The 25,724-nt window shown below is 37.4% G+C and overlaps 1 protein-coding gene across 1 annotated transcript in view; it reads right to left on the bottom strand.

The window, feature by feature from the left end:
* CLSTN2 (calsyntenin 2) overlaps nucleotides 1-25,724 on the bottom strand; it is a 329,838-nt gene that overhangs the window by 83,394 nt on the left and 220,720 nt on the right. The window contains exons 3-4 of the mRNA XM_053460671.1: nucleotides 6,684-6,879; nucleotides 3,525-3,733 (exon numbers count right to left, since the gene is read on the bottom strand). Coding sequence (XP_053316646.1) covers nucleotides 3,525-3,733; nucleotides 6,684-6,879 — 405 coding nt within the window. The remainder of the gene's footprint in view (nucleotides 1-3,524; nucleotides 3,734-6,683; nucleotides 6,880-25,724) is intronic.

The following is a 25,724-nucleotide window of genomic DNA, read 5'->3' as shown; positions in this document are numbered from 1 at the left end:
CAGCAGTCCCTACATTGCTTGTTTCACTGAAATATAGGAAGGCACAGTTTCTTCTCTGACTCTGGTGAAGAAAACGCTGACCCTTTAATTCTGTATGTGCTGGCACACAGCAGGTTAATTTCAACAATAAAAATTCAACATAGCCGAGCCACTGCGGCTCTGGATGAATAAAAAAACAGATCCTGCTGCTAGCGGCCAGTGGAGAAAATAACACAATCTCCTACTATCACCCTACACACAGCATGAGTCCATTATAGCAAAACCATTAGAGTTTGCTACATCTGCGCTTCACCATTAGACGATTTCAGTCCAGTAAGGTTTGCACAATCATTATCTTACCCACTGTCGATCACTTCCTGCTGCCTACGGTCTCTCGCTGACAGTACAGGCAAAGGCAGTTTCCATAACAGATCCTCCGTTAAGATCCGACAGAGTGTTATGGACACTGCCAGTACCTGTACTGTCAGAGAGAAAAATATTTATGGCAGTGGGTACATAATGCTGCTTTTTTACTCAAAAACTTAAGAAAAACATTATAAAGTAAACCTTCATTTTAAAAATAAAGTTTACTGGCTCTTTAAAGTCTGCTTAGTGTTCACAGCTTATGGTTATATATGTGACTCTGGCAACAACTGTATTACACAGAACAGAAGCTCAAAAGAAATCCTAATCGCACATGGTGCTATCATATTAGCTTTTCAAGCATCTATTTAAGCCCTCCAGAGAGTTCTTAAAGTCAAAATCAAATGGAGAGTGGTTACTATATGGGTAGCAAGTTAATATTATTACTGTTTTTTCTTTATATAGTGACGCAGCGATTTTTACAATACATATATTTAAGATGTATGACAAAACTAGAGTTGATTAAGACAAACCAACACATTAGGTACAGAGGGCCCTTCTTGCAAGCTTGGTTGGGTTATGCAGCAGGGTAATGATCCGAAGCACACAAGTAAGTCCACCCCTGAATGGTTCCAAAGAAATTAAATTAAGGTTTTGGAGTGGCCTAGTCAAAGTCCTGACTTGAATCCATTTGAGATGCTGTTGCATGACCTTAAAAAGCAGTTCATGCTAGAAAACCCACAATGTGGCTGAATTAAAACAGTGATGTAAAAGACTCATTGCCAGTTATCACAAACATTTAATTGCAGTTGTTGTCACCAAAGGAGGCACAACCAGTTATTAGGTTTAAGGGGCAATTACTTTTTCACGTGGGTGATATAGATTTTCAATAATTCTTTAGGGGAGGGGAGTGGGCAGAGAGTAGTTGCGGTTAAACATCTACCCACTGGCAGAAGAAAGAAGCGGCCCAGATAAGGGACCAAGAGAGTTCCCTAATTTGAAGGTTAAATGTCTAAAGGTGATAGTATGTATCAGTGAATCAGTGTGACATCACATGACTGTAATAATGAGAGGGTTGGTTTAAGATAGTGGGAACGGTCCGGATATTAAATCTTTTCAAGCAAAACACCTCTCCATTTGGAGAACAAAAGTAATATTTAATTCCAGGCTCCATCGTCTTAATGACTGCCCCAAGGAAGACGGAATTGAGATCCATGTTCTGTGTGCATGTATACATTTTTTTAAATTAATGAACAGTTTTCAAAATAATCCTCTCTGAAATGTGAGAGGCAAACAAGCACTTTCTTCCATTCCTCTGAAAGTATTATCTATCTGTTTGCTATCAATCTTGCTTGTCATGCTGTAACACAGTTTTGAAGATTAGTCTTTCATGGGATTCTCTGGGCGTAACACTCTGTCCAATTTCAGAATCATTCATTATGCTAATGCTAAAACACCCTTTCATTTTATAAAAGGTTATAGCTCTGGTGTGCTTGTGATAAGTGCATTAGCCAAGAAAGAATTTGGTTGGCAGACAGGATTGCAATTTCAAGCCCAAACTTATTCATCAATGTAACATTCTTCCTCTAATATCCAAATTATTGAACGCCAAAAGTGTTGTTGTTGTCTGGAAGACAAGCAGTTTTTCCAGTTATTTTCCACTTTGGCTTCTGCCAGCTTATTATCTTTTGGTCCCCAGCCGTACTTTATGACAGACAGGCATTTATAAAGACAATTCAATTCTCATTTGAGAGACATTTTCTGCTGTATGTTACACTGCTGGCAGTATTGCTTAGGAAACAGCAGTGACAGGCTATATGTATTTCTAATGGCGAACAACTGTGTTCTTTATTTTTAAGTGTTCTCATCTTTAATATTATTTTATTCCTCCAACAGAAATTACTATATGTCCTTATATTTTTTAAAGTAATACAGGCACCAGTGGTGTTAGATAGTCCTACCACCCAGCTTGCACAGTCGAGTTGAGCAGGGAGAACATTTTCAACCATATCCAAAAAAACAATGGAAAATAATAGTGGAAAATTACATCTGAGTTGCTGTGATCATTTGTGTGTTAAAATGAACAGTATCAGATCCCAGGAACAGATATAGTTACTCTTCTAGAATAGGTAGTGACACTCAAATCAGGGTTGGTGCGATAATTGTTGGCAATAATGAATAAACAGCAAAGACTTGATCAAGGCAGCGACCAGGCCTAAATGACAAGGAAGTACAGGGTGGCTCCAGGCAGCATTCAGCCCTAAACGACAAGGAAGTACAGGATCAGGCCAGGAAGCAATCAGGCCTAAAGGATAAGGCGGTACAGGGTCAGACTAGGCAGCAATCAGGCATTAATGATATGGCAGTACAGGGTCGGTCCAGAAAGCAATCAGGCCTAAATGACAAGGAAGTACAGGGTCAGGCCAGGCAGCAATCAGGCCTAAAGGATAAGGCAGTACAGTGTCAGGCCAGGCAGCAATCAGGCCTAAACGATAAGGCAGTACAAAGTCAGTCCAGGCGACAATGAGGCATAAATAAAAAGGCAGCACATTGTCAGTCTAGGCAGCAAAAAGGTCAATCAGTTGAACAATCCTAGATCAGGAAAACAGAAGGCATAGAAGTAAAAATACAGACCAAGTCACAACAGGGAACAAAGGAGAACGCCACAAGAGATGTTAGCCACACACGTGCAAGGTTCAAATGAGAGAACCAGGTTTAGATAGATCAGAACCAGGTGTTTTAACTCCAGTGTCATGTGATCTCTTGATTGAGCATTTGGAAGATCTGACCTGAATGAGACCCATAAACATACCAGGGAACTTCCAGGTACCCAGAGCCTACACTTGTGGGACGTGTTGAACCAGAGAAGCGGTGTTTCTTCCGGAGTTCTCCAGGTCAAAACCCAACGAGTTCCCAGGTATGCCTATAAAGGAAGGCATCAAACATGGAGCAGCCAGTGCCAGTGCCAGTATTGATGGAGTTAAATGACACCGCGGGGGCACATATGCTTGGAAATTCACCACACCACATATATTAAGAAAAGTAGATAAAAAATAACAAGGGAATTAATGATATTAGAACTGCACAGAATAAAACAAATAATAGCAAAACAAATGTTCCGTACGAAGAGCAATTTTTAAGGTTGGTAAATGCCTTGCTTGGTATCTTTACAGAAGACTTACCATTTCTGTCAATAGCAAACGGCACATCACTTGTAACAATCTCATAATTGCAGATCTGGCTGTACTGCAGGGAGCAGTCCTCATCCATTGCTTCCACCTGTAGGATACTGTCATAAATCTTGCCCTCGGTCACCGTGGCTCTGTATGTCTTCTCTTTAAATACTGGAGCAAACTCATTAACATCATTCACTTGTATGTGGACTACAGCCCTAAAAATGTAAATATGAGAAAGAATAACTTTGATGTGACGTGATTTTTTTGAATAGTTTTAGCATTTTACGAACAAATACATGAACACATTACTTGTAATTTGACGTTTATACTACACAGATACTAGATCTTTTTCTACTTAGTCTACCTCACTATACTCCTGTTTACTCCCGATTGTGTTTATCATCTTGCCTATGTCTACTGTGTTGGGAACACAGACGTTTGTACTCATAGAACCGCTGAAGGAGTTAAACCTCCTCCTTCCCTCTGGCAAATGATTGCTGTTCTTACTAAGACACTTTCTAGGTATACTCACTTGGAACTTCAAAACCTGCAGTCTGCTAATAACAGGGACCCGCCAGGGAAACGACTATAAGCCTATAGAAGATACCATGGCTAAGGGCTGATCTGAGGGTTGGGAACTGAAAACAGCTTAAGCTATTTGATAACACACCAGAGACTTATGTATTAACCTGAAACAATGACTCTAATGCTGATACTGTATCTCTGTTGCAAGGGCTCTTTAAAGCCACCAATAGATGACTTTGTTGCCCCTTTTCTGGATCCTCTATATCGTTTAGCTTCTCTCTATTGTCTCCTCTGAGAAATCCTGAACCCAGCAGCGAGGGGAAAGGGACGAGAAAGCACTCGATTTAGGAAGCAGCCGCTAGGAAATGAAACATGTGAATCACTAATAGCTTCGCTGAGAGACATGGATCAGTGACATATACACCAGTGCACCAGTCACTGCTAGATTTATTCTTTGGAAAAATGTCATCAAAAGTACAGACAATATTCATTACCATGCCATCTGAAAACTGATTTCAGTCACCCAATTATTACATTGATACATTTTTATTCCACATGCCAAATATATAAAGTTTTGACTTTTCATGGGGGGGGGTTCTTCCTTCAAAGTTCCCTCAAAGATTTGTCTTTAGTACCCTTTGATTTATCCTTTGATTGTTGAGCTTTTAGATGGTTTTTGTGTCACCTAACAGTTCCTTAAGTCCCCCCTTCAAACTCTTTAGTGAAAAACTCTACAGAGCCACTTGGCTTAACCTCTTTTAACGTTGCAATTTAAAATATATGATAGCAGCAGGACCCTTTCAATTTTGTATGGTGTCCTCTTGTAAATGAATGGGAAGTTTCTGTAGAATACCTCTATATGCACTTGCCCCTTTGCAGGAACCCTAGGTATTTTCAGTGCAGGAGACATCTCCTGCCATGTGATAAACCTACCTCTAGACAGCTCCAGAGCCTACTCAACAAACATAGCAGGGGTATCTAATGAGACTCCCAGTACCCATGTGCTGAAACCACTTTCTTGCCACTGATTGGCTGATTCATCAGACTATGGAAGTGGGTGGCTTCAGCTTCTATCCAACATAAATGTTTTTTTTTGAATGCCTATTGAAGTACTCAGAAAGTCCCATAAATTACGTTAGTCTACTCGGTAATGCACTTGATTTCCTGTTGCACTCAAAAGGATAAGCACTATCGCAATTAGTTTTCTTTATATATAATTATTTGTATATAATCATGTTTATACTTACAGTTGCATATACATTGTTCTCTAATTGTTATAAAATATTATTACAAATATCTAAATCTCCTCTCAGGTTCAGAGGACCTTACATAACACATTTTGTATTACATGGCGTATTCTGTAACTTGGAAATCAAATTGATAGGCCTCTTAAAAATAGCACAGCGGTAATGGCTGGCTGTAAATATTTATGTTAAACCTGATTAAAAATGCAACATGAACATGTTTATTATAAAAGCATTGATGTGCTAAGATGAAGTGAAAAAGCTCTTAGCATAAATGCCATTTTGAGCCTACATAGCAAGGTGACTATAATGAAACTAGAGAAACCATTGTTTTTGGAATAAAGACAGTAAAAAGTAATGATATACTACACAAAATATGTAACAGAATAAGGCATTTGGAAAAAATAATTTACATTTAATTTTTCGCATACACAGTACTGCATATACAGAACTTTTAGAGCGATGGTAGTCTCGGATATACTTGAAGTCTTGACCAGACATCTAGGTTGAGCATTATTTCCACCACACAGGTAATTAAGAGTAATACAGTACCACTGATTCGGCTCATAAGGAAGCAATGTAGCCAGAACTGGGCTAATGAGATGTACTGATGCACTAACTATGTTAGGGAGTGGCCGGAGGTAAGAGGGTGCAGGGTCACCCACCTTACCCTCAGAGCCACTTTGCGATGCTCTGTTACAGGATGTTGCATGGAGACTATATGGGAGCTGCAGTGAAGGTCTATGATGTTGCAGCGCTTTAGGCTGGTCATTGAAATCCTGATGTTCTCCTTAGCTTACAAATGATCCCCACTGCCTGACAGTTTTCTTTAGTAACCCCCCATGCATTTGAAAAATGGCCCTCACAAGACGTTTAATAGACCACACAGTTATCATACTGTATGCATTATAATGCATATGGATGCAGGGAGTGTCCCTTTAAATTTTCTTCTGGTTTTCATGTCAGCAGAAAAATATTTTTTATGTTATACTTAATACAATGTTGCAAATTTAAGTTTCACCAATGAAGATTGACAGAATTCTGCTGGCATGAAGTAAAGAAGAGGATGCCTAAACTACCCTTATTTTGACAAATGCCCATAAAATAATCTAACCGATACGCCATCACTGGACGTTCCACCAACAGAATGCCTAATCTCGTCCTGTAGGATCAGTGTCCTTTTTGGACATGTAGCCAGGGATCTCATTACATTACGGAGATACAGAAGCACACGATTGTAGAATGCGGATCTTTAGGCAATAGTTAAATCACCAAGTTATCATAGTGGTGTAAGCTCCTTTTTCACTTGTTGCCTTTTGACAGCTATGTAAATCAGAAAGTAAAATTTGATGCATTATTAACACATCCATTTTGCACATGCTTAGTTGTAACTCACTTGTGTGATTTCTTCCAATTGGCACCACTTGGACCAGCTCCACAGTCATACGCCTGGATGATAAATGTATACTCCTTCTGTAGTTCACAATCAATTGATCCTTTTGCTTTCAGACGTCCTTCTCCCGATGTCTTGTTCAACACCACAGCCTCAAAAGGAGTCTCCTGGCCGTGGATCTTGAACGCACAAATTTCTCCTGTGCAAACAAAATGAATTAACAATCAATACAAACCAAGTCAAATGTCAAAAAAGAGCATGTGTTTGATGAGCTTGACAAACGCTAAATGGATAAAACACAGTGAGATTTGAATGGGTAAATAGTATAAATAACATGTGCTACAGCCAGAATTTCAGAACCAGCCACACAAAACTACACTCATAAATTCTACATGCTGATGGCTGGCATAAGAGTAATGCCAGTGACAATTATTTATAATGTATGAAAGATCATTAAAGGGAAATAACGGTGTTCCTTCAATGATTAATTAACCATAAAAACATTGGATGCAACTTGCCATCAGAATGCAGGACTTCCGTTTTAACCGTTTAATATTCAATAATAAGTTAGAACTAATTTCTTCCGTATCCCTGTCATTCTGCTCTTATATTTCTTAACTTGTAAACTCTATCATTTTTTTTTAAAGATAATGATCTGTGATTCTTTTTCCTTCTACAAAAAAAAAAACATCAAGAATTTTCGTGGAATTGAAGTAAACAATCTTGGGGTTCTTTTTACTTACTAAGGTCATTTAAGGAAGCCAACACTTTTAGCTATTACGGTCACTCTAAACACGTATCTAATAGCTAATGGTGAGTTGTTAGAAACCTGACTACAAGAACCAGAACTGGTTGGAATTTATGAGCTTGTGTCTGGTCTCTGTGTTACTGTAGGAGAAGCCTATCCCTGTTGGCACTACTAATATAAAGATAAATTTTATTTTTACCTACAATAACTATTTAATGAATAAGCCCCGTGGTTTTTGCGTGTCTAATAGCACAAGCTGAATGACGACATTCCATTTACAAAATATAGCAATCATTGGATTGGTCCAGTCAAACAGGAAGATACCACTAGTTCCTATGGTGATAAGACTACTCTTTGCACCGAAGCCATTTTTTTCATTCACAACCCTATTCTGCATCATGTAGTATGATTTTACTTACAGATTGGAAAATTAGAACAAGCACAATAGTGAATATAATGACAGCTACCTCAATCATGGCCCCAATTATTCGTTAGGTTGAGGTTAGAGACCTTCTGTTTTTTTTAATCTATATTCACACCCCATATAATGGATAAAATGTTAAAAAAAACAAAATCTAGCTATAATAAATACACAGAGGGAATGAAAATAAAAATAGAAACACATGGATTATATTTGTATTTACAACAGAAAATGTTCAGAACAAATGAACCCAGTATGTGTTATATATATATATATATGGCTATGGAAGCTATTTTGTATCACACTGTATCAGTGTGCTTTTTTTTATAAAACCAAAAACGTTAACAGTTTTGCCTTACACAACTGCATATACAGCTTCCAATAAGTGTGATAAAAAATCTTACACTGAAACATTGAAACATGGAATTTGTCGACATACTGTATAAAAGCCAACCTGGCCATCCAGTCTACACACTTTCTACATGATGGAAAAAGAGCTAAATTGGTAAAGAAGATTACTTTTTGTGGCTAACTAAAGCGTAATAGAGAGTAAGCTTTAAAGACTACCTAGGTTATAGTAATACCCATGAAGAAGAAAGCTTCAGTTAGCCAACAGAGCAATCGTCCTTACTAAATTTGTTCAGTGTATGCATATGTTTACTTAATTTTGCATGGCGGCCATAATTACTTATCTGTAAGTTTGTAACATAGCTTTTTCCATGTAATAATATTATTTTAATTCATTGAATACAATCATGTCCAACTGTTTCACCATGGGCACTGTGCAATCAACAGTAACTTTTATAGAGCCATCATCCTGATTCAGATAAGGTTCTATAGTATGACATCATTAGATTAACACGTCCAGACAAGCCTGTAACTTTATATTTATACACAGCCACCTACATGGATATTATGGGCAACACTGTTTAAGTACAATACAACACAAATGTTGTGTACATTTTTTGAATCAGTAAAGCTTTTAAATCTCACGCAGAAATGTTAAAAAAATAGGTTTTCTTGATGTACAACGGCAGCCTTTCAGACTAAATTTACACTCCTTGGTATAATAAAAAGCAGCAGTATGAAACAAATCTGTGTGACACAATCGTATTTGGCAATCTCATTTACGCCTAACTCTGATTCATTTTTCGACCACATAGGCTTATATGACCTATTGTAATAAATGTCACTATTAATATCACAATAGACATAGTATTATAATAAAAAGTGTTATTCTGTTTACTGATATATGCGCCAAAACAACAATAAAGTGCGTAGCAATTTGTTATCTTGTACAGAGTAGACATAAGAACTGCGCTTTGTCCTATTTGCTATTAATGTGTACGCTCTAGAATAATGCTGATATGACTTTTATTCGCAGTATCTAGGAAGTGCTTAAAATGCATGGTGATGTGTGGGTTTGAACATATAATTTCAGTACTAATGAGATTTCTCAGAACAGCTCCGATATGTGAATTCAATTATATGCTTTTCTATTAAAAGGACAAAACAGGAGGAATTATTGGGGAAAATAGCAAATCTTGTGATATGGACATAGTGGTGAATGCACAGCAAAGTAACTTAGCCACAATAAACATATACCAAAGCAAATCAAGAATGTATATTCTGGTATAGTATAATGTGTGTGTGTGTGTATATATATATATATATATATATATATATATATATATATATATATATACATACACATACATAGTACCTATACATTAAGCAACTGTATAGATGACGCTCAAACTATAACATACTTCAGATTTAATTGACTAATTTATTTAGCGCCATAGGGTATAATATATTCATTATAAAGAGAGGGGCTGTGTAGTAGAAAATAACGTGTCAATTAATTAGCTTTGAAAATCTACAGGGCTCTTCCAATCCAACTCCTCTTTCTCTGGTGGATAATTGTAATTAATGACGGCAATTCCTCTGGCTTTTCGGATAGCATCGTGGTAAGCCATCTGCAGCTCTCCAATGGCTGCTAACCACACTTGACTGGCTAAGAGTAATATGAGTTATAATTTAAGAGGTGGCGTGTCAGAATTGTCTATTCTAGCAAGAAATATAAATAACTAAAAAACGTTACTGCCGTGATTAGAAATACTTTGAATGTGATTTATGAAAACATCCCCAACTGACTTAATTCTAACATAAGGCATATTGTGTATTGTTATGCACAATGTTTTCCTCTGTTAGGTATTGGGGTAAGTTTACGTTTTTTATGCAACTCATGATTCCAAACGCTGACTAAATTACACATTTTATGAACTAGCTACGTTAATTATCCAAATTAGCAGACGACCTACAAGAATAATACGCAGATTCTAAAAAAACACTGCTTTAGCCCAGACTCCCCTTCTTTATGTTTTCCTGAAAATGCCAAATCAACACTTTCATTTATATATAATCCTACATTAAAATAAGACCATTCACACAAACACTCCATCTTCCATGGATTCCGATTTGGAATGGACTATCACTGTTTGAGACCTATCTATATCTCCCATTTGTCCCTCTCCTGATGTACTTCTAGGCTAGGAGCCCATAGTGAATGTATGACAGTTTTTCTAATTTCCAATGATAAATTAAATAGTGTTAATACTTTTTCTCTTCTAAATGTCTTACTCAGTGACATAAATAAATATCAGTAGATGACAAAGGAAGATAGTGTAAAGCGCTTTCCCCTAGCCATCTCTAGTTATATTAATACCACTCTTTGCCAAAATGTTGGGAGTTTTTGTATACACACCATAAACTTAAAATCTGCAAAATAACGCAGACTTGACTTGAAGTATACTCGACTTTGAGTTACAAAGAGCAATACTGCTCAATAAAAAACAAAGCAAGAATTCAGCGCATACCCAGGGGATACATTCAAAAAACACATATCTAAGGCATAAATATTGGGGATTCCATCACATTATTTGGCCATACATTGCTTAGCCCACCACTGCGTGAATGTACCCCAAGTTTAGTGAGTTCTATCTCATTTTCATAGCTATATTACGTACCAAGGAGCTGAATCAGTGGGACTGCTTTTCATTTTTAACGCAATGATACTCTCAAGCAATTTAAAGCCTGACAAGGTTTGGTCAGAACCTACAAAATAGTTTTTTACTGTAGAAAGCCCGGTCCTTATTAGTCTATGGATACATCAAGCATGTGTAAAAAAAAAATAAAAAACAAAAAAAACAAGCTGGTATTCAGTACTGTAATTTATAAAATGCAGATGTAAAGATGTAAAAAAAAGAAACCACTAAACCACAGAAAAGATTGAACGTTGGCACTTGAAACACAGATGGGGAATAAAAGAAATGAAACAAATCTTGCTTTTTTTCCTTCATCTCTTAAACCAGAGCGCGCTCAGTTCTTTTCTTTATGCAGAGCCGCAGCTGGCTTGTCAGCTTATGACCTACTATTCTTTTTTTTAACAGTACAGCTGTTTTCCCGCTCAATTGAGAGGAATAAACACAAGACCCAACGAGCTGCTATCATCAATAAAAACCAACTTGGTTGCAAGCGCTAGCCACTGGTGTTCTAGGCAGCCATGCTTTTAGCACAGCTTCTTACGTAGCCTGGAGAAATCGAGTTTATTTTTAGCTTTTATATCTACCATAAGTTGCGGGTTAAATTTATAGTAATTACTAATTCTCTCTGGTCTGCATTAAGCTATTTAACGAGCCATCTTCCTGACAGTAAGCTTATGTGTTCTGTTAATTCAGTCTGACTCTTTCATACTTAATATGTGTGTGAATGAATACTAACCTTTTAGTATACATATGTTGTTCCGCCTTTGCTTTGGAAATGCCAAGGATGACATAACCTTATCTGTGCCTACTAAACAGCGGTGCAATTAAAAAGTAATGTCAAGTGTAAAACTATATTTGCAAACCTCTAATTAGCGAGCTTAAGATTTGTAATAATGAGTTCAGATTTAAAAAATCTATTTTATTCAAATGGAACTTGCTGAAGGTATAGTGTAGGAGGTGAGAGTAGGTTCTCGCCTTATTGAGAGTGTGCCTTGACGTGGCGGGTGAGCTTAATTATGCTTTGGCCAATTCATATAACCAAAACCTCTCATTTATATTATGTTTACATATTTGTTGCCAACTTTATTAGGGTAAGAAGCGCAGACAGTTTTTGTTTTTTTGTATACATTGTACAGCCAATACACTGTTTCTTGCAGCATGCTTACACCTGTTTGGTAGGCCTCGTATTACACATTTGTATTATTTGAGCCTGAGACTAGCTTAGCGCACCGACATTTTTTCTTTTCCCTGTTTGCACATATTTGAGGTTGCTGGCTCCTCATCAGTCTGGTTGCAGCTTGCTGTCCAGGGGTTAATGGGGAGGAGGTTTAATTGCACCTCCCCCAACACATTAATAAGGTTTTGGTAGCAGTATAAACTGCTTTGTGTGCCCACTATGTAGGAGGTGAGAGTAGGTTCTCGCCCTATTGAGAGTGTGCCTTGACGTGGCGCGTGAGCTTAATTATGCTTTGGCCAATTCATATAACCAAAACCTCTCATTTATATTATGTTTACATATTTGTTGCCAACTTTATTAGGGTAAGAAGCGCAGACAGTTTTTGTTTTTTGAAGGTATAGTGTGCAATAAGTAAATTGGCATGAAATCTGGAAATCACCTATTCTAAGAAATGGTCTTGGGATTCCTAAACCAATTTCTAACTCATGGCCATTCTTCTTTTATGTTACATATGAGATGTGGTATCACATTACATGGAACATCAATTTCCTTGAGAACGGTACTCTTCAGGGTACACCAGAGACTACAATCTACTCTTCCGTAATTCCATGTGTGTCAAGAAGACAGAGCAACGGATGAGTAAGGTCTGAATGTAGTTCAGAAATGGGCTGTCAGGACCATTTCTGACAAGCAGTTTTGACAAAATTGAAGCTTCCGGCTGTGGTCATTTCTGCGGTCCTTAGAAGCCTTGATCCTCCAAAGTTGCTACACCCTCAACTTTTCCCATTTAGCCTTGTTCAACAACTGGTAATATTCAGAATGGAGAGATTGCGTGCCACAATGGAGTCTTCTTCCTTGGAGGAGTACAGAGCAGAGCAAAACAACTAAACAGTGTTTGGAAAAGGTTGGTTAAACCTGCACTACTTTTGGTATCTGATAGATGGCCCTGAAGTAAGTGAATCTGCTGTATGTGCTCAGTACTGGGCTAGGATTTTTGTTTGTAGATAAGCGTTTTTTCATTTTTTTTGTAAGAAACAGAAAATGTTTATGAAATGTCAAAATAAACCTGCACGCTGTTGCGTGTACTGTTGAGAGCAGTGCTTTCTTCCATCCAGGGCGGCCGGCTTATAGTATTTCATAATATATATTTATACTAGAAAAGAGTTTGAGCTAAAAAAAGACTAACACAAAGGAACACAAGGAACTCAAAATTACTGAAGAAACAAGGGCTACCCCCCCAAACTATAAGATAACGAAAATAATGAAGTACTCACTTTTTTTATTTTCACATGTAAACCAGAAGTAGAATTGGTTAGTAAAGTTCTGCCTCCTGTGTGTCTGTGGCTAAGTATTATTATTTCATGTTACAATAGTGTCTAATTACTGTAAATAAAGCTCAACTATTCATTGTCCAGAAATCTATCTACTGTTCTCATAAATCATATCCACTTTCTCTACCATCACTTCTGCTTGATTATGTGCTTATATTGTACACAATGTATCTTATGTGCCGATGTCACTTGTATATTTGTCAATCTTAATAATTTTGCATTCTCCCTTTGTGTAAATGGGCTGCAGAATCTGCATCAATTTTCATTTTATGCAGATATTTTGTTTGGTTATCAAGAAGCAACTAGATAATCACAATCTTTAGCCTACATCATTATGGATTAGGTTGTTGTAGGTTAAAATGCGAGCTTTGCACACTCATGACATCTGTTGTCTTCTTGGCAGATTGACACGGACAGTATAAGTATGCTTTAGTAACAAGTCCTGATTTTCACCCAGGAGATGCAGAAGTGTCTAGTTATTTTATTCCACCACATAGAAGGCCTGTGAAAGACCTCGCAAGGGTAAAACATTGTCTTTCTCTGTTGGCGAAGTTTGGGCGTTCCAAGTATATTTTAGGCATTCATGGTAGTCCAACGAAATAAGGATAGCAAACCAACACCCGCACATCTTCATCCTGATTTACAGGTGGATAAATTGTGAAACAGATGCCTTCAACCTCATCAGTAATGCTCACGTGATTGTCAACGTTGTCACATAGACAACCTATTATTTTTTTTATGGATTGCTTTTGACCAATAGCCTTTTTTAGCAATAGCTAATACATGAATACAAAGCTGTGCAGCAGAGTATCAAGCAAAGATAATGATGTGTGTTCACACTAGATACAGCAACATAAATGAGCCTTGTTCATCTGAAATAAAGCCGTAAGGCGAATGAATTATAGATAACACTTTTCAATCTTTTTTCTACTTCTTTGCAAGCATTTTGACATTTTACGGTTGTGGATTAGTGTTTTTTGTGCTGGCGTGATATGTGATTATATGTTAATATTCATACAGTTGGTAACATAAGTGTTTTATGTTGCATGCATTAGAGAACCTTAATTCTTCAACACATATAAATAAAATATGTCTATGAAGGACTCCAAATATGTTCACTAATACCCAGAATCCTCTGTGCCATCTGCACTACAATCAGATTCATGAAGGTATGACAGATGGCAAGTGACATTTGAATGAAGTCTGTAAACGCCATCAAGGCTTTATATAAAAATCAATGACAAGTATAACATAATGAGGGATTGATGGCTTTTGAGGGGTGACGTCTTCTTGCGAAGCCCGAGGAAAATGAGCAACTTTCTCACAGACGCTACCTCATGCTTACAGGCGCCCTGTTTCTAGAAAATGCGGATAATAAGCAGACTCCCTGCTGGAAAAGTTCTTATATTTAATATATTTAAACTATGCTGTTTGCAGAAACAAGATGTGTGTTTTTTTTGTTTTCTCCATACTGTTAAGTTTCTACGTTGAAGTTTTTGGCATCCATTTCCCATAATGCTTCACTGGTCTTTGGAGGACACATGGTACAATTATTTTGTCTTCCATGTTATCATCATCAATATGTTTTTTATGTTTTATTTTCTCAATAGTTATCTGATCTTTGGTGCTTTCAATATGCTACCCAGTCTATGCTTTAAAATGTGCCAAGCATGAAAAGGACACTGTATACGATATACAAATATGTTAAAGAACATCTTATAAGCCAGACTTTTGGGACTAAACTTCCACACATTGAACATATGGTACATTTGTGAACACATGTTAAAAGACTTAATTGCCTTTGCTTTTGAATCAACACAGAAGATGTATATAATGTAGACCCATCTACTAAGTGTTCTCATTGCAATTTGGAGGCATTTTATAAAATTGCTGTTGGGCACCAAATATTTAAAGGGATAAACTGTGATAGCTGAACATGATTTTTATTGCTGGTCCAACACATATTTATTATTGTTTATCGAACTTCAGCAACATGAAGTCTTGTAAGGTTCCTTTCAACTTTTTGACTAAACAAGCAAACAGAAAACTAGAAAAGTGTAACATAACATAAATGTTGCATAAATAGAGCAAATATAAAGACGCTCTGTCATGTAGTAACACTAAACGCATGTATTCAATCTTCCCTTGGTGCCTACATTTTCGCAACTGCTACAGCGTTGAATTCTTCATTTTACTTGTCGCTGTCGATGAAGAGCTGTGAACGTCCCTGTAGACAGACTACATAAAGAGATATGTCTATGGTGCCCTTTGATTTTAGTCAAAGACTTGTCTCAAAATAGATCCCGATGTAATGTTTTATTTACACAATAAGGGGATAGGTGGATCAAACAACCTTTCCTCTGATTTGAAGCAAACCTTCCAGCTATTTTAGCATGAAGAACACTTGCCGATAAAGTATCTTCCAATAAACAGGTAGTCGGTGAGTTGTAGCTCCATAAGAGTTGGTTCAAAGCCATAGCGGTCCCTCATAGTAGTAAACATCTAAGAAAGAAGCCTGTGGTTGCTCTTAGCATTAGAAAACCCTGAGATACCTGCTTATGCAGCACTCTACAGCTCTTAGTGCTCAGGAAAGGGAATAATTCTGTAAATGTTCTATATTTGTCCAGTTTATGCAAAATACCGTGTATTGGGAAAATATGAAACCTAAATAAATCTAAAATAATACATAAAACATAAAGATGATGTTCCATATAAAGACAACATTGAATTCTTGTTGGCCATTGTGGTATTACAAAAACTTAAAATGTTTCCAGTATGCCTTAATTGTACATTTATTATCTCTGCACAGTTCCTATGGCTCTTTCACTTTTTTCACTTTGATTGAACAGTGTAAGCAAACCTACAAAAGTGTGAAGAGCCCATCTGACTAAAAGCCAAGCCTGATTTCATTGGGAAGTTAATACATTACACCAATGGCACGTACAGATTAAGATGACTATTTCATTACATTGGCTTACTTTCCTTCTACAACATCTGTCACAGGATGGGCTTGCATAAACTTCCATTTAAAGACCCCAAAGTATAGTTATAATGAGTAGATATCTCTGCTGTCCAACACCTAAGCAGTGTCATCCATTGGCTAAATAAATCTTTGCTTCTTGGAAGTAAAAAAATGTGGGTCGGAGTCTTATAATGCACAACAACTATGAATAGCTCATTCTTGGATCACCAATATAAGTAAATCCATAATGACTAATAATAAAAATAATTCACCATTCATTTTTTTAATAGAACATATTTTTTTTTATAGACCATAAATATACGCCCAAAATCCAGACACCTGTCAGGTGTTGCAGGAGGTGGGATAAGCTGAGGCTGTTAACTGAAGTCAGTGGGGCCAGAGGCATGGTCACCTTACCTGAAGAGCCAACATGCGGTTCTCAGCTTCCTGGACCAGTTATGAAAGATCAGATAATATTCCTAGCTGTCCCATGATCCCTGCTACACACACAAGTGTCCATTGTCCTGAAATGTAGACTGTCCAGGAAAGCCAGGACTGTTTATAGCTATGTGTAATGCCCTGCAATGGGGAACAAGAGTCATGGGACCTTTTTTTAATTTAAACCTATTGTCATCTAAACCGTGTTTGTGGCATGAATGGATTCTGATGTTTCACATTAAACAAAATGTATACGTTTATAAATTGTGGCAGGCCAAGTTATTGACAAGAAACTCCAAATACAAACATCAGAATAAAAGTAAAACGTGGTTTATTGGTGCTTTTCTTTAAGGTACACAGTGTTGTGCTTCACAGTGGTAAGTAAACAAGACACAAAAACAAATCCTACTCCATCTTGGAGACTATCTATACAAAGTATTCCCTCACTAACCAACTGGCCAACAAAGTTCCCAGTCACAAAACGAGTAGTCATAGCAACGTAAAACACGGTTTGTTTAGACCGTCCCAGGGCCTCTGGCTTAACTGCCTCTCTCCCTGTTGTCAGACTCCTAATGCCTCTAATGGCTGACCTTTAAACATTGGAGGTTAATTGGATTCAATCAGACGTCCATCTATTAACCCAGGGGCATCCAACCTGCGGCCCTCCAGCTGCTGCAGGACTACATCTCCCATACTCCACCGCCAGCCCCTTAGCTGAAAGAGCATTATGGGAGATGTAGTCCTGCAGCAGCTGGAGGGCCGCAGGTTGGACATCCCTGCATTAACCTCTTCATGCTGGGAATAGAGAGCACTCCAATCTGCAACAGATATAGACAGCCTCCCTCACTTTGCCACAATATTTATAACAATCAATGTGTAGATTATTTAAGTAGCTGTACACAAACACATTATTTTTAATTCTAGCTCTTCATTTCGGTATAGCGCCTCAAAGTGATGTCACAAACAGGGAACAGTAAATACACATTAAAAATATGTTTTTCTTGATTAAAACAGCTGATTGCCCATCTGAAATCATAGTCTGAAAGCTTTTTTCAGTGTTATATCTGTTTTGTCGTCAGAGTATACAAACGAGGTCTAATCTGCATAAAACCCAGTGTGCCTAATTGCTTTATTTTAAGAAAAAAAACATTATCCGTGCTGTCAGGTTTGTAAATCTCATCTCTCTGCAGCGTGCCTCAAACAATCTCTACATGCTATAAATGGATAGGTGATTCTGAGACGCCTAATTATTTGATGATGGTGATAAAAATAGTAATGAGCTTGTTTTCTTTTGGATTACACTGATCTGTGATGATATGAAATGCAAATAACTGAAGGCATGCCATGAAGTAGATCAAGCAGCTTTTTTTAGTAAATGGGTTTATCTTATACCCAATTTTGGAGCATATTTTCATAATGCAACATCTTATATCTGTGCAGATCTGGGTAATTCAGGAAAATACTTAAAAATATACTTAAAACGTGAGGGCTAATGAGGCATGAAGGCATTTGAAACATGCATACTAATTACATAGACCAAGGAAGACATACAGACAAAATGTAACTGGGGTGCAATTTAACGATTAACAATTTCTAGACCACCCCTAGTTGCCCTGTCTCACAAGAAAATATCACGCTGGTCATGTTGTATTTAGCTTGTTACTTAGCTAACCTACCCCACATACAAGTCTCTTTGACTTCCTCAATGGTTTTCCCACCAGGAGCTTTTTTTTTTTTTTTGTTGTTGCTATTTTGACATTATGCTTCTTTAAATGTAATTTCTATTTGGCATGTTTATTTACACAAAGAAATATAAATTTATATGAATACTATATTAATAAATATTATAAAAAATGTTTTTATAATTTAATGTAGGAAAACATATTTGGGCAGCAAATTTGTTTTTTACATTTTATGTTTCTAGTGGGTGGCATGAGGTGTTAGATAAAAAAAAGTTCCATTTTTACTTTTTGTGCATTTGTTCACATTTTTTCAATTTAGTTTTTTACTTATTCAATCTTTATTGTAATGAGACGGAGCCCCTTATTTAAGCACGGTGACCTCACTCGGGTCCATATATTTATTTTTAATTTCATTATATTTGTTGCTATGTTTTAAATATTTTAATTCTATTTTTTTCTGGGTGGGGGGACTCCCAGCAGAATAGAGAATCCTAAACTGGAGGATATATACCCTATCCATCACATTTGGGTCTGAGCTTCCCATCATAGGTTTATTGGGTGAGGTTTATAAAGCCTACCCTCTTTAGTGAATACATTCACTTGGTTTGAAAATTAATTCATTGATTTCTTGCACATAGGGTGCCTTGACATGACCTGTGAGTGCATGTTCTAAAGTATAAAAGCCTCATGTTTATTCAATGTATTTACTGGCATGCTTGGACTTTTAGTGCTGGTAATTCGTTTTTCACTAAATTTGGGGCACTTTGTGGCAGGTTAATCAAAATATGAATGTAGAACACCTGTAAATCACCAACATTTTCACTGTTTATGTAGGAATGGCCGGTAGACAATACTGTTGTCGCCCTCGTATTCCATAGGTTGAACATGCACGGTGGAATGGTATATAATCAGTAGCATGGATATATGTTGTATCACATCCAAGTGTTTATTGAAAAAAAAGTAATATTTGGTTTTGTAGGAGTTATCTTTGTACAAAGCATTTCTTACGTTAAAGTGATGTTAAAGTAACAGAGCGCATCCTAACATATTCCATGCCAGTGTGAAAATGTATGCTGCAAACTGTCTTAATAAATTAGAACATTTCCAAGTAGGGAAGGTTAGAAAGTTCATGGAAATATAGTGTTAAGGACATTATCACTTTCCGAAATAATTGAAATACAAAACAAATGTGATTGCAGAGAGGAAGGTCAGATTTTGAATTATTTGGAAAAAGGGAATTGAATGTTGCTTTAAGTGAAAAAGTCAGTGTTGATTAATTGAATTTTCAAGACTGCAGTGTGACTCAGAAATAAGGTCCCTCCAGTAGTCTATTTCACGCTCTGTAATATATGGTGCTTAAGCTAATATTGTACTTTTTCATGGGTCAATGCTGGCATCTAATTGGTGGGCCGCACACGAACCTTCTTCCCTATTTTAATTAAAATGTATGTCAATTTCATTGAACGCCGGACTATTGATGCCTAAAAGACGAATTCCCTTGGGGCTGGCATGTTAACTCGTGAAATGCTGCAGCATATCTGTGGCCGTGTACAGAACGGCTTACAAAATGTGTACATCTAAGGCTATACTGCAACTCCGATCAACCTCAGCACTTTTGTCAAAGAATTATACAAAAAGCATAACCCCAAATGTCAGCACTGGACTTTAACACATTGGCTTTATGTTATTGTACCAGGCAGGGTGATGGTTTAAAGGGGCATTCCAGCCATATTGTCGATGAGTGGTCCATTTAAATTTAGGTGGTTCCTCCTCTTACAAATGTATGGGGGGGTCAGAATACTGCCATATGCATTTGCCCCTTTCACCACTGGAGAAAAGGGAGGCTGTAGAAGCTGGATGCATATTAATAGTGTGTTTGCAAAAATTCACTTCTAAAGTTCCCTCTATGGCTGTGATGCCACAAAATATTCCCTCTGTACAATGTTGATTACTCACATTAAAAAATACATCAAAATACTGAAAGTTTCCAAATGCATGTAATCAAATATTCTCCCTCCCCACCTGCAGTGTTATTTCCAAGAAAGCCGCTTAAAGTCCAAAGCCTAAAGCCTCTAATTTCATCTTGGCGTGCTTCCATTCTTGAGCATTAATCTCTCTGTATTAAGCAAAAATTCATTGTGCTAAAGTAAATGCTAAGAACACAGAGGTCAAAAGGCACCATGCTTAAAAATGTAGTTTATTTTTCATTTCTGTGTTTAATGGGGTATATGTCAAAGCATTGTGCGAGTCTTGCCTTTAGAAAGCCATCTGTCATAAGAAACCATAGCTAAATCCACGTCCACGACTATGGGGAAATATTACATTGCTACAGGGGTAGGTACTATAATAGACATTATTTTCATACGAATATAGTTCCCTACACATGGGATGTCATGTCAGTTTCTGCCCACATTATGTGGTAATGAGATGATGTCACATCATTCTTCACTGTATTTACTCACACACATTGAGAAACTTTAGCCTGAAAAAATAGTTTTCAATAATAAATTGGCAGCTGGAGGTTATGATGACAACACCATTGTGAATTTAGGATCAAGTGACTTCATCCTGATGGTTAAAAAGAGTGTAGGGGGATTTTACAGGGATGTTAATGAGCTGGGGACAGAGGTCTCTGGTGGGTAGTTTGAGACCAGGATGTCTTCCTCCGGATGTTGTGGTGGAGACTCTAGAACAACAATAGGTATGGAGCCCAAGCCTTTGTTAAGACATTAAAACTTCTTCTACAAAACCACAAGGGTGAGAAATGTGGGAATGTGAAATCGGATGCACCAATAAAATGCACCCAAATAAAAGCTTGTAAATTTCATCCTCTTTAATGATGTCAGTGGTCTTTAATGGAAACACATAATGCAAATTGAAAGACAAACAGACTATTTTGGGCATTAGACGATCCAGTAAATTACATAATCAAGGGGAAACTAGTGGAGAAAACACAATAATTACATGAATTAAAAACGTACACGATATGACCAAAAATACCTTTGTGGGCACCTCTCCTAATTATAGCGATTAGGTGTTTCAGCCACATCCATCGCTGTAGACTAACATTGGCCAGAAAATGGGTCGTACTGAGGAGCTCAGTGACTTTCCAATGGTACTATCGCAGGATGCCACCTTTTCTACACGTCAGTTCATGAAAATTCCTGAATAAACTCCGATGCCCGCATCTGCAGGCTTCGGGGGAATTTATTGCGTCACACATTCTAGGAATAGTTATTTAAATTGTTGTGACATGCTGGTTCCTTCAACTACAAAATTGAGGTCCTTGCAGCCTCTCCATAGTCTGCAGAGCTTCCACAAGCAAACATTTTAAATGAGCTATGTTTGTACATGTAATGTCACTCATTTCACTAATCGAATGCAGCCAGCTAAACAAACACTCTGTGATTAATCAATCCCAGGAAACCTTGTTATGGAAAATAAGGGTGTAGTAATGTTCCTTTGTGTGATAAATGTCACATTACCATTTGGAAATATAGTTGTGCTAGTTCTACTTTCGTATTGTAATACCACGGTCATTAAGTCTAGCACCATTTATCTAGTTTGATTAATTGGTGCAAATAATAGTTCCTTTTGTGTGGGAGCCCAAGTGTCCATCACCAAGTCATAGCACAAATTCAAAAATTGTTTATAAGCAACTTTATTATTTTTGTTCTTTTTCCCATTTTAAATTCACTTTAAAACATATTTATTTAAAAAAATGACTGCTGCGGTACCTTATCTGTGTGTGATTACTTGTGAATAAGTTACTTTAGTAAAATCACTACCTAATTCAGTAGCCTCCCATGAATTAGCATCATTTCATAAGACGTGTAAGGATTTAGTTAAGCTAATGGAAGCACATAGGCATAAACCAGTAATCCGTAGCTGCATTAAAGCGCCTTATCTTTTACAAACTCATGGGATCTTACTGAGTATGCCCGCGGAAACCTTTGAAAAATCTAGCAGCAAGAAATTGAGATACAAACCAAACATATAATTCCAAGAATGAAAATCCTTTCAAGCTGCTAACAGAGAATTGAAATGTAAAACTTTGGCAAACACATAAAAAAGGAACATTAGTAAATCATGGCCAAAGTACAATCATATAAAGGAACTTAACAGGCTAACCCCCTCTCCAAATACCTTAAAGGGATTACACGGAGATCCAAACTAGTTCTTGAAAGAATTGTGCCATAGTTCCTGGTATTTGATGGAAGAATAAGTTCCATCATCACTACAGAGTAACACCTTGAAAAAGGCAAAAATGTTGTATGTACTTCATTTGGAGTTTTTCTTTTTTCTATGATGATGAATTTAAAATATACATCAATGTGTTTAAGAAAGCAAGTCACAAAATGCAATAAAATAAATCTGGGTTATACAGTATCCTTCCAAATTTTACCCATGGAAATAGACATTGTAATCATATACTAGACATAGTTTAAAACTAGTCATGCAGTGTAAAAATATCCAACTTTATCATGCACATTACATGAAGAATACACGCATCTACATAGGAGGAGGCCTTTTTGTGTTTCAGCATGGCTGTGCCCCAGTCCACAAAGCAAGGTCCATAAAGACATGGTTGGATGAGTTTGGTGTGGAAGAACTTGACCGGCCTCACAGAGCCCTGACCTCAACCCCATCAAACACCTGTAGAATGAACTGAAATAGAGATTGCCAGCCAGGCCTACTTGTCCAACATCAGTGCCTGAACTCAAAAATGCTCTACTGGATGAAAGGAGAGGAATTCCCACAGAAACACTCCAAAATCTTGTGGAAAGCCTTCCCAGAAGAGTGGACGCTGCTAAAGCTGCAAAGAGGGACCAACTACATATTAATGTCTATATATTTGAAATGCAATGTCATAAAAGTCCCTGTTGGTGCAATGGTCAGGTGTCCCAAAACTGTTGTACATATAGTGGGTAAATAAATGGGAACCAGAACATGGCTGTGGGACTATTGGTGGCAACAGAAAAAAAACACATTCAAAGACCATTATCCTGAGTGACTGTGTTTCATTATCAAAACTTCTCCAAAGTCAATCAAAAAGAAGACTCTTGTAACCCAGAGAGGAGGAGTATTTCACCAATTGCCCACAGCATAAAAGGATGGGGACTGTGCCCTGGTATCATATGTGAACCTGTTCTGATATGGTTTCATCCTTCCATCAATTAGGAAGTGAATTAATAAATAAAGCTAAAAAGTATTTGTAAAAATGCTGAAGGTATGTCTTTTTATCCCCACATTCTGCCTCCAGGATGACCCAGTGTTTTACTTTATAAATACCATCAGCATAGCAAGCATTACATATATTTGAATGCATTGCCTTCATGGAAAATTGTGGATTTTAATCATATTTTGCCCTAAATGTAGCTTTTTAATCAAATACACCAATTCCCCAAATTGCTATCAAACATCCAACTTGCAAAAATGCACCTGGATCTCATTAAAGCAATATTTGCAGGTGTGCTTTTTGTGAACAGGAGGCTCGACGGATCTGCATAGTACAACTGTGAGCACTCTCTTCAGCAGTAATAGTAACCATAATGTTATGAAACTGGAATTTTATTTTATTACTTAATGCACGGTAATGTCAATCTCGCATCTGTTTTACTGTTCTGGAATTATAATAAACACACTGATCACAAAGTATTGAAAGTAAACAGAACAATGGTATATAACAGCTTGTTTAACACTGTCTTATAGGGAATATTTGAAATCTATTTTATAAGAAAGAAGGCACTGACCGTTTTTGATAACTCATTATACTGTATAAGAAAGCAGAGATGCATTGTTGTTTGCTTTGTTATTGTTTGTTTCCCCTCCTTTGCCGATAAATTATATTGGCATTGTCGTCTAACTCTTGTACTACAGGATACTTCGTACTCCTCACCCCCTTGTTTCTATATTGTCTCACTAGATTAACTATGTCGAATACCTCATACAGAACCATTAACAAGTACATTAAAGGTGATGTTCTACCTGCCCTGTTAAAGCAAATCCTAAACGCAGCATTAGAAACATCACATCAGTTGTACTTTGTTTGAATACCTAAACCATGCCTAAATGATTGTTTAATCATGTACAATGTTAACTCAATTGTATTTATTGCTGGGAACACTAAATAGTCATGTGACACAAAAGCAGGCACTAAATGTATGGCCATCATGTAATGCTTTGTAAAAGCATGCGACTTTTCAAACAGGAGTGGGCAAGGTCAAGGCAGGATCACCCAGCCATTATATCTGAAGAGCCGTCAGCTGTAGAGCGTCACTAGCTGGCTACATGCTGGCTGCAGTGGATGCTGCAAAAGCACCAATGCATTGATTTTATAGCTCCCTGGGCCGGTCAGGGATGGTCAGCAGATCTCCTCAACCAGTCCATGACTGGATAAGTCCATGCCTTGCAGAAACAAGACAGTTGGGGTACTCTAAGGGAGATTGCCCTAGACCTGTGAAATGATCTAGAAATATAGCAATATAGCACGCAAAGAACAGAAATATTGCTTACAATGTCAGTCGCATTACTAGCTAATTTGTACCATATTTCCAAAAAGCTGTGTGCATACAGGGCTAGACAACATAAAATGCAGATAAATTTAAACCAAAATCCCTGGGAAGCTCTTAGCTCATCTAGGACTTCTTCTTGAGTTTGAAGTTGATCTGGGTTTTGTGAATGGCCCAGATTCACCTCATTTATTTGTTATGCAAGTTGACTGATACTGTGGGCCAGGCTTAGGTTAGGAAAATATTATCGCTACCCTAGTAAGTTTAGCATTATTGTTGTAAGTTGAGGCAGCCTGGTCAGGAAAGAGAAAGTGTAGGTTGTCCCAACCTTGGACAATCTAAATATCACCAAAGCTATTACATTGACGTCCAAACAAAAAGCACAAGCTATAGGAACGCTATATGACCAAAGTATATGGATACCCATATGAGCTTGTTGGACATCCTATTCCAAAACTATGGATATGTAGTTAACCCCTCCCCTTTGTGGCTATGACATCCTCCACTCTTCTGGTAGGGTTTTCCACACAATTTTGGAGTATATTTGTGGGAATTTGTGCCCATTCATCCAGTGGAGCATTTGAGAGGTCAGATATTGATGTTGTACTAGAAGGCCTGGCTTGCAGTTGGTGTTGCGATTCATCCCAAAGGTGTTCGATGGGGTTGAGGTCAGGGCTCTGGGTGGGGGTGGTCAAGTTCCTCCACACCAAACTCATTAAACCATGT

Source organism: Spea bombifrons, chromosome 3 (genome assembly GCF_027358695.1).
Source record: "Spea bombifrons isolate aSpeBom1 chromosome 3, aSpeBom1.2.pri, whole genome shotgun sequence".
NCBI classification, from domain to species: domain Eukaryota; kingdom Metazoa; phylum Chordata; class Amphibia; order Anura; family Pelobatidae; genus Spea; species Spea bombifrons.
Note: the sequence above shows the minus strand (reverse complement) of the source record. Positions and strands in the feature narration are given on the sequence as shown.